Consider the following 15,474-nt stretch of genomic DNA (forward strand, 5'->3'; position numbering starts at 1 on the left):
TTATTTAATTTTCAACATTTGACCTATAATAAGGTTAAAAGCACAATATCATTATTCTTGTGGGTCGACTTTTAGCAGGCAGTTCATTCCTGGAGCAGTTCCGTGGAATGCTTCTAGAGTTGAGTACATGGAAGCTCTTGGGATTGTTGAAATCCGATCGGGAATGCTTAAGGCTACCTTCTCCTTGGACATTTTGACCTCACAAGATCTTCTGCAATGTTCGTAGGAATGGACATGAATCTTAATATCTGGTATTTACTGTATGTCATTATGTAAACGTGTGGGAAGTGGCGAAATATTATCTTCGTAATACTTATACAAAGCAAATAAATCTACTCAATGGGAAAATATTGTCTAGATAAGCAAACAAGGATTCATTACGTAAGGAATTTATAATAAATTAAGTAATTAGACATCGATTTTAATTATAATTAATATTTTTGTAAAGTTTTTTTACGTTGTAGCTGCGAACGAGTAAAATATTTCTGCTATTTTGAATTCTCATTATTTTATCAAAGAAAATATATTAATTCTGACATTGAATAATTCTGAAATATTTTTACATTTATTAAAATTTTAATTACAGATTAATAAATAATGTTTTATTTATTAACGTATAATTAAAGTTGAAATATTTAACTAACTTTCATAATTTTTACAAGAACATGAAATTTAATAATAACGAAAGCTATTCTTTACATATTATAGTACGAGTTTAATTATTTATTTCTATAAAATAAACTATTTAAATGATGTAAACTTCTCTCGTTAAATAAATAACATTTAAATTAATTGACTTAAATTTAAAATTGCTATTATTTATGTTAAGTAGATTGTGAAAATCTCGTAAATTCGCTAGTGAAAATGAATTGAAATACTTCTTCTTGTCTTATAAATCATTATATAGAAGTAACTATACAATATAAAATCATAATTTATTGACTTTTCGAAGATTTTAAGCCTTATCATGATAAACTTCCATAGGGTTTTATTTTTATGCAATGAATCATTTCGATTCTGCCTTAGAATATATCAGTTTAAAAGGAAATGTAATTAAGTTATTATTAAGCGATACTAAAGATACGTTAAATTACTTTGTCAAAACAGGCCGTTTTCGCTTGACTGAGATAAAAGGTAATATTAGTCGGCATAGCTAGTCTTTCAGAAACTTTCAATCTATTCAACTTGAGCCTAAACATAGTTTGCTCTCAATATCACCATTGAGGTCATGTCTGTAATACAAAATCCGTGTTTGAGGCTTTTCAGCTTCTAAAACTTTTATTTCGATCTGTTCACTTCACCATTCGATTTCTCTCCAGTTCGCGATATGGTTTCCAAAATGTTTCCTTACACCTTTTCATTCCTTAATTCGTGTTTCCGTTAGAATGATCATGTAAGGAACTTTTATTTTGTTTTCTTCTCCATTAAAAAAGAATTTTCTCTCTTCAAACTCCACTAAAGAATATTAATTGACTTCTTTTCTTATAGAAATTTCAAAAAAATTATAATTTTATTCTTCTAAACCTTATATTAAAGTTATAAATTCTTTTTATTGTTAAGAAAACAAACTTTTGAACTACGGAAATATTGTTAATAATCGATCAGATATTTATTAGTGGAAGGACTAGTTAAGATAATTAAGAAGAATCAAGATTGATTTCTGGTTTATTTATAATTTCACGAACCAGTTAACCTATTTAAGATAAGTATTTGATTGTGAACATTGCTAAATGAACAATAGAAAGAAAATTCCGCAGAGCGTGAAATCTTGCAAGAGATTGACATGTTTCGACTGATATGACGTCTATTTAATGATCCAGAACGTACTGTATGTGGTGATGCAGCATCCTCATTTACTAGCTATTTAGGAAGTAAAGACGTTTGTTTTGCTCAGGAAGCTTTGGTCAACTATCACGCTTGCTTTTTATCTACAGATATATGATAAAGACGAACAAGATAAAATCATTCTTGGCTTGTCTCTGGTTGTATTCACATCAACAATAAAAAAAACCAACCCCCTCTATTAGAATTCTATCTGTTAATACAAAGGCAGATTTTAAATAAATAGCTATTATTTAAGAAATAAGTTTTGAAAAGTGTTCTAAATTTATAGCTCCTTATAATAGGCTTTTATACAAAATATCGAGTTACTAAAATAATTAATGCATTTACATTCATTTATGTGCAGTCCATAACACAGCTTAAAAAGAGTTCGTTATAACATCAAATGACTTTGGAAACATTAGACTTGTCTGACTAAACTAATTTTATAATTTAATATGCTGACTAATAAAGCTTCTTTTATTAAATGTACTGAAAGCATATCGCTGTTTATTTATAATGAGTTTATTTATTTTTTATTTATTTTTTGCTAATTCGGAAACTCGAAATATCGTTTCCATATACATATACAGTAGACTTGTCTGACTAAACTAATTTTATAATTTAATATGCTGACTAATAAAGCTTCTTTTATTAAATGTACTGAAAGCATATCGCTGTTTATTTATAATGAGTTTATTTATTTTTTATTTATTTTTTGCTAATTCGGAAACTCGAAATATCGTTTCCATATACATATACAGTAGATCTGAAAGGATTTATTTTACGATTAAAGTAGAAAATATATCTGTAGAAATGAATGATTTACGTAGCTTATAAACTGATTTATATTTAAAGAAAAAACAACATAGTTTAATTCTTTTGGCCTATGTACTGTACAATAATAAAAGTGAATATTTAATTTTTAATTACTCAAATAAATTCATACAATAAATATTTAATTATAAAAACAGATGTAATTATATATAATAAATAAATTAGTTTAAATTTACTTAATTTTTATACTAATGCAACATAAAATAAATACTGTTTTTCATTTTTATATAATTGGTTCATTTATATTTAAATATTATATTAAAACGAACTGAAAAGAATACATTAAAATATAAAATCTCGTCTTGTTTATCTAACAAATCTAGAGTATACATAATTTTAATATTAATAAAATTAGAAAAATCAATAAAAGAAGCGTTAGCCGATAATATATAACACAGTTTACGCGTAAAAAATTTTAATTCAATTTTACAAACTAATTATTCGAAGTGCGTGTAAAATTTAAAACTTATTGTCAATATTATTTTGATGATAAACTTCAACTTTTTTAAATAAAATTATTTTTAAATTAATTTTAATGCATTAAATATTTAAAATTTAATATAATTTTGAAGTTAATATTCGAAAAAAAATTTATATAAAGCGAAATTATTCATAGAGTGACTAAGTGAATAGATAGACTAAGTGAATAGTTATATCTGTAAAAGATTTTTTGTGTATTTCTAAATAAACATCTTTAATAGATTTCAGTATCCAGTAAATATTTATTTTCTTATTTTATATATTTATAGATTTCGAAACACATTAAGAAAATGTCCTACTCCATCTTGTGGATGATAATTCTTATGGATTTACAGATATTTATCCATGCAGGTAAATTTAGTTTATGAATTAAATGTTTATAATTACTCAGAACAAACATTAATTAAGTAAATAATTTATAGATTAATAATAAGAAATATATTTTAAATTGTTAATAAATTTCTTAAAATATTTATTAAAATAAATAATATCAAAAGTGTAAGGTATATTGTGGAAATCTTATCAAAATAGGTTTATTATTCATATGGGCTAGATTCTATATGCATATATAACTGATCTATTTTTATACACAATGTAAAATATTTGATTTTATTTTAAAAAAACATCAACAGATTTGATTTATCGATTTTTTTAAATTGAATAAATTAGATATAAATATGGAATATTTTGAGAGAGAGAGAGAGAAAGCGTACTTATTTTATTTCGTTAAAATATCACTTAAATATTTTTACGTGGTTAAAAATTTATTTAGAAACGTAAATTTATAACATGAATTCTTCTATATTTAATTTGATTTTCACGAGCTTCAATTTTGCAAATTACCCAATAAAATATTTGCTAATATTGCACATTGTTGTGCACACTATCGTTATCGTTAGAAAATAGCAATTTCGGTTCCTACTCTCATGATGCATTTAGGATACTTCAACATCTCAACTATATCTAAAAGGAGACGATAATGGAAGTTATTACCAAATCATCTAAAAGGAGATAAAATACTCCACATTATGATATATTGGAGATATTTTCAAAATAGCCTCTTCCTAAATAACGCACACATACACACACACATATATGTATATAATATAGACTATATTTTAGCGGTCAGTTAAGCAAATAACAGTTTAATGCGTGTAAAATTTTGAATTTTACAAAGAAAAAAAGCGCTTAGAATCAATAAAACAAATACGTTATTTTTTTAAAGTTTAAATGTTACATAGTTATAAATTCACTAATCTGAATCCGAAGTAATATTGGCCGATACACTTAGTTGTAGTCGTTGCAACATTTAAAATTCTCCAAGCTATAAATAAATTTTATAAGTTTTGATGAAATTTCTGCAAATAAACATTTTATTATATGAATGGTAACATTTCTTGCATTCTTTACGCATTTACAGGCATCTACTTTAATCTTAAGTTTGTAAGGAAGAAATGTTTTCAGATATGTGAACTTCACAGAAATTACACTCTTTAGAAAATATGTCATTTTTTTCAAGAGTAAAGCTATCGTAATTTACGGCTTCAACGGCTCGAGTAGATTTACCCTTCATAAACTTTCCAGTTTTAGTTCGGAAACTATAAATTACTTCATTCTTTTATTTATGAGCTGTGTGAAGTATTGAGATAATAGCTAAAAATTACAAACCGACGCCAATTATTTAGCTTTTGTTCTGACGAACGAGGGGTAATGTACGAAGTTTTCAAGAAAATACAATTTTTTTCCTCCTTTATTCTTCTTGTGTAGCTAAACATAATTAGCAACAGAATAAAATCGATTTTTTAAAAATATTATATAGTTAAATTATTTTATCAATGTATAAAACTCTGTTAGGTAAATGTTTTAGTAATAAAAATATATACATTTTAAAATAATAGTATAAATTTAATTTCATATTTTATATCCAAAATAATCGAATGTTTAAATAATGTTACTTATATAAATATTTATAACTTAAATATTTTATATCTAATTATTATATCTGTGTTTATCCGCTATTTATTAGAATAAAAGTAAGAAATTTTTACTTATGAAAAGATTTTTGATATATAAAAAAAGATAAATGAGCATCTTTTGCCAGTAGAGTAAGATTGCTCATTAAAATATTCCAATAGTTGTCAATGGTCCGTTAGTTTAAAGCAAGCCATAAATAAGTATCCTTAGGCAAAGACATTGTTTTTTTTCTTTAAATGAACGTCTTTTCATAAAAATAATTGCGCAAAAATACTTTAATTTTTGAAAAAATAAGTAAAAATAACAATGCTTATCAGTTTGATTTAGTATATAATTATCCCCGTTTCAGATAATGCTCCATTTGATTAATTAAAAAATGAATATTACATTGTATATCATTTCGATATTTTTTAAATGAAAAAATCAATTTTCCTTTAAAAGAAATTCAAATGATATCTTTAAAAATGCTAGCAAATTTTATATATACTGCGACATTTCATTATTAATCATTTTATATTTTCGTATGATAATTTTTTACTCTTAAAATATTGGCTTGAAATGGAAATTTATAATTAAAATTCGCTGCCAAATTTTACTTAATGTAATGCATTCATCATTTATACAAGATGTTGGAACGGCTTTTATAAAATTCATTCGAATCATACTCTCAAGAATTAGTTTCCATTATAGATTTTTTTAAACCGATTTTGTTCCCTTTTAGCCACTTTTTCTTTCATTATGTAAATAAACAGAATGTAAATCTATTAAACATTCATCAAACGAGTTGTATAAATCAAAGCTATCAGAAAATTCTATCAAGAAAAATATATGGTTACATGCTATTTACATAATGCAAAATTGCACAGCCTTGAATATCACACTCGAAATTATTAAAAGGAGAATAAAAAGAGGCAATAAAGTGACGCTTAATGTTTTATTTTCAGCTCTGTTCTAACTTCCAAACGCATTAAAAACTTTTAATGAATGTATATTTAAAATTCTTGTTTAGACACCCGAATATTACTAAAAGGATGAACTTATAAAATGTTAAAAGTATTCCTACTCTTAGCATTTTCCTTTCAGAATATCAGGCAAGATTAATGGTAGGCATATTTATGGTACTCATGAGATACGTTTACTAGTCATCTTGACTTTTATCTATAATATCTCACCGAATCTTGCCACATGAGCCACATTGGTACGTTATTAGTTGACAGTTATATTATAAATTGGCTATTTTATTGAATACATGAGTCTTAAATGAATTTTATAAGAGACTGCTTATTAAATATAGTTTCAGTTTTTTAAACTTGCATTTTCCAGCCGATTTTATTTAAATTTAAGTAAAGTTTAATTAATGAAATCTTTCGAATACTCTCTTCAGAAAGCAATATCAGTTAGGTTAAGTATTTAAAATTAACTTTCCAGCGTAATAATCTGCCTTTAAGTAGAAAATGGAGAGGACTTAAGCGAATAGATGATGCTAAATTGCACCCCAAATTCTCGTTTGAAAATTAACTAGTTACAGGAATAGAAATTTGTGATAAAGTATCGAAAGTTGGAGTACAGTTTGGCGATTGTTCTTACGGTTGTTCAACAATACTCGTGGGATCAATAGCCTATATTGAAGCGCTGGAAATATCAAAAGTGTGTGGAACTGTCAACTTCCAGATGTGTACAACAATCGTAACATAGAAAACTCGAGTGTACATAGCGTACAATGCAGAATTAACAATAGAAGAATCTTTTAAGGAAATTTTCTTTCTAAATAGCTTGTTATCTCTGTTATTAGTAGTGTATTTTTGCATAATGGAAGAAAAAAAGGAAAAGGAAAATAAAAAGAAGTCTGACAACAAAATTGAGTTATTCACTCTGACAAATACAGAAGAAGAAACAAGATGTAGTTTTTATCGAGTTAAGAATAACGTCAGTTGCCATAAGTCAATGAAGAGAACACATTAACTGACTTTTCTATTTTATCATATAAAACATTGGAAGTATAAAAATTATTTTTTATTTGTTCCAAACTTATTTAATCTAATACATTATTTATGTTTTTTTTTTCTTCTTTTTCTTTTTGTAAATTTGAAAATATCAGATGACACTTTAGTTTCAAACCAATTATATTCATATTCTAGGATTTTTCAGAATGTATTTAACTTGATTTATTTGTTATTTAAAATAATTATACAAAAATCTTTCATAATTCTTATTTTATATTGTTAAATATGAAAATTAAATTCAGATGAAATGTTTTAAAATTTGATATAAGCAAGAAAACAATGTCGATGGATTCTTTGAATTGTTTTATATCTGAAGGTTACCAGAAAAGTAATTAAATATTGTTTTAAGCATACAAATGAAGTTTTGTCTGTTTATTTATGTAGGGCACCATTCGTATATTTGTTTTATTATTATTATTTTTTTTATCAAAGTATCTGTTGAATAAATAATGATAAATACTAAAAAATTCAATAAACCTTCCTAGTACAGTTTAAAAGTTCTATTTTATGAAATTTTATAGGAACATTTTTCATTCCTGGATTTTATTATCTTTTGTATAAAAAATACATTGTCAAAAACCCTTTAAGATAGTATCAATAATTGTATATTATGTGCTTCAATATCTACAAAAACAAAGTGCCATTCTTTTACGTAATTTAAGTTTTTATTAAAAATTAAAGCGCTGTATTTTTGTTTAATGCAATTTTTATCAAAGTAAATTAAGCAAAAATAGTAATAATAATTTATCTGTTGAGACACGTGATCAGGGAAATTTACTCTTTTCTAGTTAAGTTGATTAAATTAAAATGGTAATGTGTGGCAAAGTTTCTAGATGAATGTATGATAATTTTCATCTTTAGCAGAGCATAAATTAAACTAGACACTAATAATGAACATTTTTAAATAATATTTTAGGAGTACCGGGAATTAAATTGAGAACAGTTGATGTTGAAGGAGAGCACCAAAGTAAGTCAAGTTAATTTTAGTGTTGTTCTATATAATCTAATTATTTCTTACATATATCAATATAGTTTTTATGCAATTATAAATTCGGCGTATGATTTAATATAAATCATTTTTTTAGAAAAAAAATAGAAAGAAAATAACAAATTAATATTGCGTAAAAATTTTATTGAGAAAATTTATTATAAAAGGAATTAATATTCTAGAAGTCTTTGCTTATTACAAGGAGTATAATTCAGTGCATTTTGATTACATCAGGACGTCATTTAGCTTTACAACTTATCATTAACATCTGCTATTAAATACACTTGCGTAACTAGATGATTTGCTAATTACTAAAATACCATTTGAGCTATTTTATCATTAAACTTCAGAAATAATGATCATATAAAAATGTAAATTTTAAACTAAATTCTGAGAAAACTGTAAAACTTTCTTTTTATAAAACAGAATAAATTTTAAATACATATTTATAATTTTTTCCTTCGAAATAAGCAATTCAAACAGGTGATTAATGAGGAGAGTGTTTCAATGCACTCTAAAAAGTCACGAAAAATTAAAATGAATGTAAAAAACTTGAAATATGAGCTTGGTATCTTTTTATATCACGCAAAAATAGATTGATAATCTCTAAAAGTCATACAAAAGTCATACATTATAGTCTTTCAACTCTCACCAGTTATTATTGTATCTGATGAATTATTAGGAATTTTTAATAGAGTTTAAAAAGTTTTCGGAAAGAAAGCTGAATTTATTAAAATAATTATTTATATTTTTTCATATAAAAAATGATGCAGAATATTGCTAAATTTTTCCACCTTAATTCATTTTTGAAGAGCTTCTTCACTTAGTTATAAAAAATAAACTAATTAATTAAAAACTCTTTAATTGAAGTGTAATTACATTTTTTTAAATTATGAATGTATTATTGCATTTGGTCTATGAGTTTAATTATGAAAATACATTTACAATGGGAAAAAATTGGATATAAACAATAACCGATCATTTGCAAAATAGCATTATGTAAATATTTTGTTTTTAGAAAGCTAATTAACATTAAGAGGGAAAAAATGACTTTACTGATAATTGCTGATACAAATATTTGGAAAAATACAAAAATATATAATTTAATTAGAGCTAACGATGTTTTCTCTCGCTTTTTTCCCCGATAAAAATCTGTTTTTATTCTGTTATTAAGTATTGTGTTATGTATCAAAATGACATATCGATTTATCCCAGATGTTCTGCCAAAGTTTAAATTTGTATAATTTTTGCGCATTTAGGAATATTTCTCACTGATTTCTCCTTGATCTAATGATGAAAAGGAAAATGACACAAGACTTGTCATTTATTTTGCATTTTCAGAACCGAAAACGATTGTTTTCTTAATGTAAGTAAAAGCGTGGCTCGATGAAATCGTTTACAGTAAAATTATTATGGTCTCATCCCAGGAAAATTTTATAATATTCTCTATCTCATGTGAAACTAACATGAAAGAGAAAACAACTTTATTTAGAAACTAGTCGAATTCGTAAGGGATTTTACTATAAAAATACTCGAAAATGAGCTTTTCAAATTTATATATTATGTTTTTTTTCATATTTATAATAAATATTTATTGAGCAAAGATCAGATACTTTTGATAAACATTACAGACATTTAAATTGAATTTTTATCAAATTTTACATTCTACTAAAAATATCGATTTTTCCAAAGGCTAGATAGACTACGGCTAAAAACAAAACAACACTGTTTACATTAAAGTTTGTTTTCAAGTATGATAAAGTTAGATTTTATGGAAATTCGTAAAGGAACTAAAGTGTTAATTCCCAGATGTATGAAATTTTCATGATGATTATTCTATTCGAAAGATAAAAAAAAAACAAACGAAAAAATTGGAAAAGATAAGATATATTGAAATACTCAGCCATCATCACGAATAAAAGTTTTTTTTATGTTATTAGTTTCTTGTCACTTATAAGTCTTAGATTATCCGATAGAAAAAGATGCCGTTGTGTTATTATTTGCATTATTCACTCAGCTGAGTACATTAAAAGATAGCAAATTCTGCTACGGAAATGTATGTTTACGAAAACCCCTGACGGACCGATCGTTCGGAAGAAAGGAGGTGAAAACTAAATAAAGAAGAAGTAATAGATAAGGAAGAAAAGGGAAAAAATGTAGTCAGAATGAAACAGAACGTAGACAGAACTAAAAATGAAAATGAGTAAAAGTAATTTTTTTTCTTTTATTCGGGGGATTTCTTTGGCATAACAAAATGCAATTTGTCTTTTCTTAGGCTGAATTTAAATCTTTTAGTGAACAAGTTGAATTATTGAAAACTTTTTTTATCTTTTCTTATTTTAAAGAAATCTCTTATTGCTTAAGTAGTACTTATCGAAAGATATAATAAATATTCTATATTTTTATTTGATAATTTAAAATATTCATTAAATAGTGGATGGCTTTTTTTTATAAAACATTTTATACAAATATAACAACAAAACAATATTCTTTTAATTATTATTTACTTTAAAACTTTAACGAATATGAGATTTGTTTAAGAATTTTTGGATTTTGTATAAAAATGCCTTGCTTTAGAAGAAAATACGAAGCTACAGTGCGAAGGCCGAGTTGTATTGCGGACTATGCATCATTCAATGTTATCACATCATCCACAAAGTTTCAACGCTGACTATTGTGTTATGTCGACCGTACTTATGAGTCTTGTTTCACTAATACTAATTAAATCTTTCTAGAATATGCACCGATGAATTTTACTATATGTGTCTTCAGTTTTCTCTAGTTTGTGCTCAACGAGACATATAATTTCAAACCCCCGTTTTATATCATGGTAGATACTTATCATATATTTTATTACTTTAGCATCGTACATAGTTTAGAATATTTTCATTCGTTTCTACATTTATTTTCAGAGGATTTGGTGTATTAGATTTTTTTTTTTTTTTTTTTTAAGTAGAATTTACTAAAGCATGATAATTCAAATAAAGCGTTAAGAGAGAGCAGTGGGTGACTCCAACAATCAATAGTATAGAAATATTGATTAGAAAGCTTAAAGAAACATTAACCTTTTAGTATTTTTTTTATATTTCGAGGATTCGGAAACAAAGCTTTAACTTCTGGAGATTCAGAAACAAATTTCTAAAGGTTTTTAAATAAGTAAATCTTTAATTTAAGTAAAAATTCGACGATAAAAGCGAAATATAAAAAACTTTTTATTTGGTTAGAATTTATTAATGAGAAGACCATTTTAAAATATTTATTTTAAGTAAAACTTTTAAATTTGATCACTTACATTAACGTCGAATTTTCTCAACTATGCCGCTATAATAAATTTGTAAATAGATTGTTGTTCCCGGAATCAATAAGAAAAAAGTGAAATAAAATGCGAGGGGACTTAAAGGATAGAATAAGATTCATTCAATTTAGTAGAATTTTAGCGTTATAAATTATAATCAATAAAGTGTAAATAAGCTCTCTTTTATTAAAGAAAAGGAGAAAAACTTGATTAATATTTACTATAAAGAAGAAAGAATTAAATTGATTGGGAACACATTAATTTTCTCAAGATTTAAAAAATTTCTCAATTAAAGAATCTCTGTAATACGAATTACAATTGAAAATGGAATTCTGTTGGAATATAATTAAAGCAGGTGTCATCAAGAGTTAGAACGTAAAAAGTCCGAAATAAATGAAGTAATGGAGTTATTAACACATTGTAATTTTTAATAGCAGAGACGAAATTGCCTGTAAACGATAAATAAAAATTAAAAAGAAAAAGTTATTGTTGAAATTAGTAATGAAAAACTTTAGATGAAAATTCGAACAGAAAGAAGAAACGGCCTATCATTTAGCCTTATAAGTATATTCATAATTGATTTAGTTGTTTTTCTTTTAAATAATTGAGAATGAAAAAATAAATTCAGAAAAAAGTTAATTAACTGTATCTCTTAAGATATCTATGAGCATTTGAAAAAAGTCGTTAAATTGAGTAGGGATCAAAAATGGAGGAAAAAATGAAGAATCGAGATAACAGATAACAATAGTTATAATGTAAGAAGCGATTTTCAGCTTTATACAAGACAACTAATTATGAAAACGTTCTTCTTCGCACCTGGAATAGATTATTAATGTAGTTTCCTAAAAGATTAGCTTCTTAACAGAATTTTACAATTTAATTCTTAACTTTTTAAGCAATTAACAGAATTAAAGCACTTAACTTCAAATCTATGTTTTTAAGAATTTATATCTCTTATCTCATATTCTAATTAAGTTAATTTAAAAATTATGCCAAAATCTTAAATATAAACTTTGTAAAGTAAACAGAAGTTTGCTATAACGCTATGAAATTGAAGTTAGAAAATGATCATTTCACTAGCTGTTGCAACAATCCCGTATTGATTTTCCTATATTTTAACCTACTTGTCATCAACTCGTTTGAAATAATATCGAATTTTAAACATCCTAACATATTAAACCTTTTAACGTAATTTAAATTCATGTAATATCTGTCGTTAATTGTTTTAACCATATTTAAATTAAACAAGCTCACCTCTTATTTCGTTTCCTCATTGTTGGAGAGAAGAGAGAAGTTTTAGTTTATAACATTTCGGAAAGTGTTGAAACATTGTTCCATCATAGAGGTTGATACTCTCAATTCAGAACATCAATTGATTATCTATATAAAAGAAATAAACTCTTTTTTCTTTTATCATTCGAAAAGAGTAGAAACTATATAACTGGATAACAGTAGCAATTTCATTTCAGAAATATCTGTTCTTTTGCTTTATAACTTACCTATCACAAGTAATGTTAATAAGATTTCTCCGTCATAACGATTCTTTTTCGATTTGCTCTCTCCTAATGCAATTTATAAGGAGTAGCAGCATTGACAAGAATATCTTGTTTTCAAATTAAGCGATTCCTCTAATTAAACTCTTTTCTAAAAATTTTAGTAATTTATTAGCATGTTTTAACGTCAACACCCTATCTAGCTTCACGTTCACGGCGAGTTTCTTTCATGCATTTGAAAACATCTAGTAGCGGTTTGAGGTTATCAAAATTAGTGACAGCAAATTTCAATCGATATTCTGATAGCCTTATTTCAAAAATTCATTTATATTTTTCAAAAACCGGTTAACAGAAGTTTACATAAAAATAATCCAATATTAATTGCTAATCATTACTACTAAATTCATTCGTTCAATCAATTTTATCAGCAGAAGCTTTATTGATTGATTAAATGAAGAAAAAGCTGAAATTCAAAATGTTAAGTTTGGCTAATATCGATCAAACAATTTACCTTCTAAAATTCAAATATGTTATATTAAATAATGATGTCAAAACATATTTTTTTTTTTTTTTTTTTTGGTTATACAGTGATGAATCCAATAAGCAATGTGTACATTTTGTGTTAGAAATTGCTGATTTTATGTTTAAAATAATTCCTATGTTATTTAAACGAGTCAAAATATTGTTGCAGAGCATTTAAAATGTTTTAAATTAGATAACTGTAGCTTAATTTTTATGAATTTTGTAATTAAGAAAATAGAATTTATGCGGATTTTGTAGAATATTTTAAAAAACTTTTATAAAAAAATAATATTTTTATATTAAAAATTAATCATATATCACATTTAAAATCTTCCAATATATATATATATATATATATATTGAAGAATCATAATAATTGAGCTGTAATTTGAAAACATTGTGGACCTATAAATTCTTACTGTCCGTCTGTCTGTTCTTCCTTAATCTCAAGAAAGGTGTTAGATAGATGAAAGACAAGACCAGATATGTAAATCGCAGGGACAGAAGGCCACGATTAATTATACACTAATTTCCGTTGTATACCGGAAGACACGTTATTTCAATTCAAAACGTTTCCTCTGAAAGGATTTAATAGATGACCGGCATGACTCTATATTTTTTTTAAAAAATGTATGGTGATAGGGGCAAGCCACCACTAATTTGAGGTGGAGAGCATATATTTTAAATTCAAGAAATTAAAAATATGATTAAAAATTGCAGCCTGACATTGTGACGATGTCACAATAAATAATTTCTCGTTATATAATATATTATATACTGCACATTCTTCAGTGTATATCTACTGAAAAATTTAACAACGCGCTTTATATGTATGTACAGAATATACAGTATCAACCGATTAAATAATCATAAATAAGTTTTGTTTATTGAAAATTATAGAAATTTATATCTAAATATATATTTATAACGAAAGGCTTGCGATTTCTGTATAGTCTCCATATTATAACATTATTATTATTAATAATAATTGTAATTAATGGCGAAATAATTCAACAGGATGGTGATAAATAATCACATCGTAGGCCTATGCAATAGAACGATAAGACTTCAATATAAAATGTGTAAAAAATTGAAATTTTCTATGATAAATTCGTAAATTCTGGAATAATTTTAAAGAAAAAAAAAAAGGGTTATTTAACAGTAGATAATATATTTTAACTACTTTAGAAGAAGCATTAAATATTTCATGCGGTAATTTTAAACGTGATAAAGAGAATGTCAGAATGTTAAATGAGTATCGGTTTCATGCTTAATACCTTTGAAGAGTCATTGAAGTTGTGTGAATTATTTGAAACACTTTGACATAATTGATTTAATTTTGATCGAAATATTTTAATTGCTAAAATTGAAAAGTTTGATTTTATTAACAGTTTTGTTTTATTTTATAATTAAGATCATTTTACAGAAAATTTTGTACTTTATTGATTTTTCTACTACAAATTAAAGTAAGTTGATAACTGCTTTTGTCTTGTCAGGATTTAATTCATACGATTTAATGAGAATTGTTCGAATTCTTCGATTCGAATACATATCTATAAATAAATATTGGAAATAATTGAGTAAAATTAAGAACGATATTTGCAAAATATTAAGCATATTTGATTAAATTTGTATATAAATTGTAATTACACAGAAATATAGGCACTAAATAATGTATCATAGCAAAGGAATGAATTTATCAGTAATAAATGTAGAATTACTTCCGCAGTTTATGCTGTCAAAGGAATATTTAAATTCACACAATTCCTATTTCCATATTCACTTAACTTTTACAAGTAACTCGATTGAACTGTAGAAATAAAAATGAAAGTAAATTCTGTTGAACTGTAAATTACTTGAATACAATCTTCGATTTTGCAATAAACTTATGCATTTGTATAGTCAATTTTAGTGGATTCTATTTATACAAAAGTTGATGTAAAATTTTGCTATTATGCAAATTAAAGAAACCATTCTATTGTTTTCTAAGAAATCTTTTTTTTTTCTGGAATAATATCTATAAAGATTTATTTAAAATAAAATAAAAATTATGATTTACTT

At 25.1% G+C, this 15,474-nt stretch overlaps 1 protein-coding gene across 1 annotated transcript in view; it reads left to right on the plus strand.

The window, feature by feature from the left end:
• The window catches only part of LOC136978680 (protein turtle homolog B-like), a 50,822-nt gene that overhangs the window by 7,611 nt on the left and 27,737 nt on the right, over positions 1-15,474 (plus strand). Inside the window, exons 2-3 of the mRNA XM_067274430.1 lie at positions 3,408-3,489; positions 8,032-8,082. Coding sequence (XP_067130531.1) covers positions 3,429-3,489; positions 8,032-8,082 — 112 coding nt within the window. The 5' untranslated portion in view covers positions 3,408-3,428. The remainder of the gene's footprint in view (positions 1-3,407; positions 3,490-8,031; positions 8,083-15,474) is intronic.

This window comes from Centruroides vittatus, unplaced genomic scaffold, assembly GCF_030686945.1.
Source record: "Centruroides vittatus isolate TY-2023 unplaced genomic scaffold, ASM3068694v2 contig_549, whole genome shotgun sequence".
Lineage (NCBI taxonomy): Eukaryota > Metazoa > Arthropoda > Arachnida > Scorpiones > Buthidae > Centruroides > Centruroides vittatus.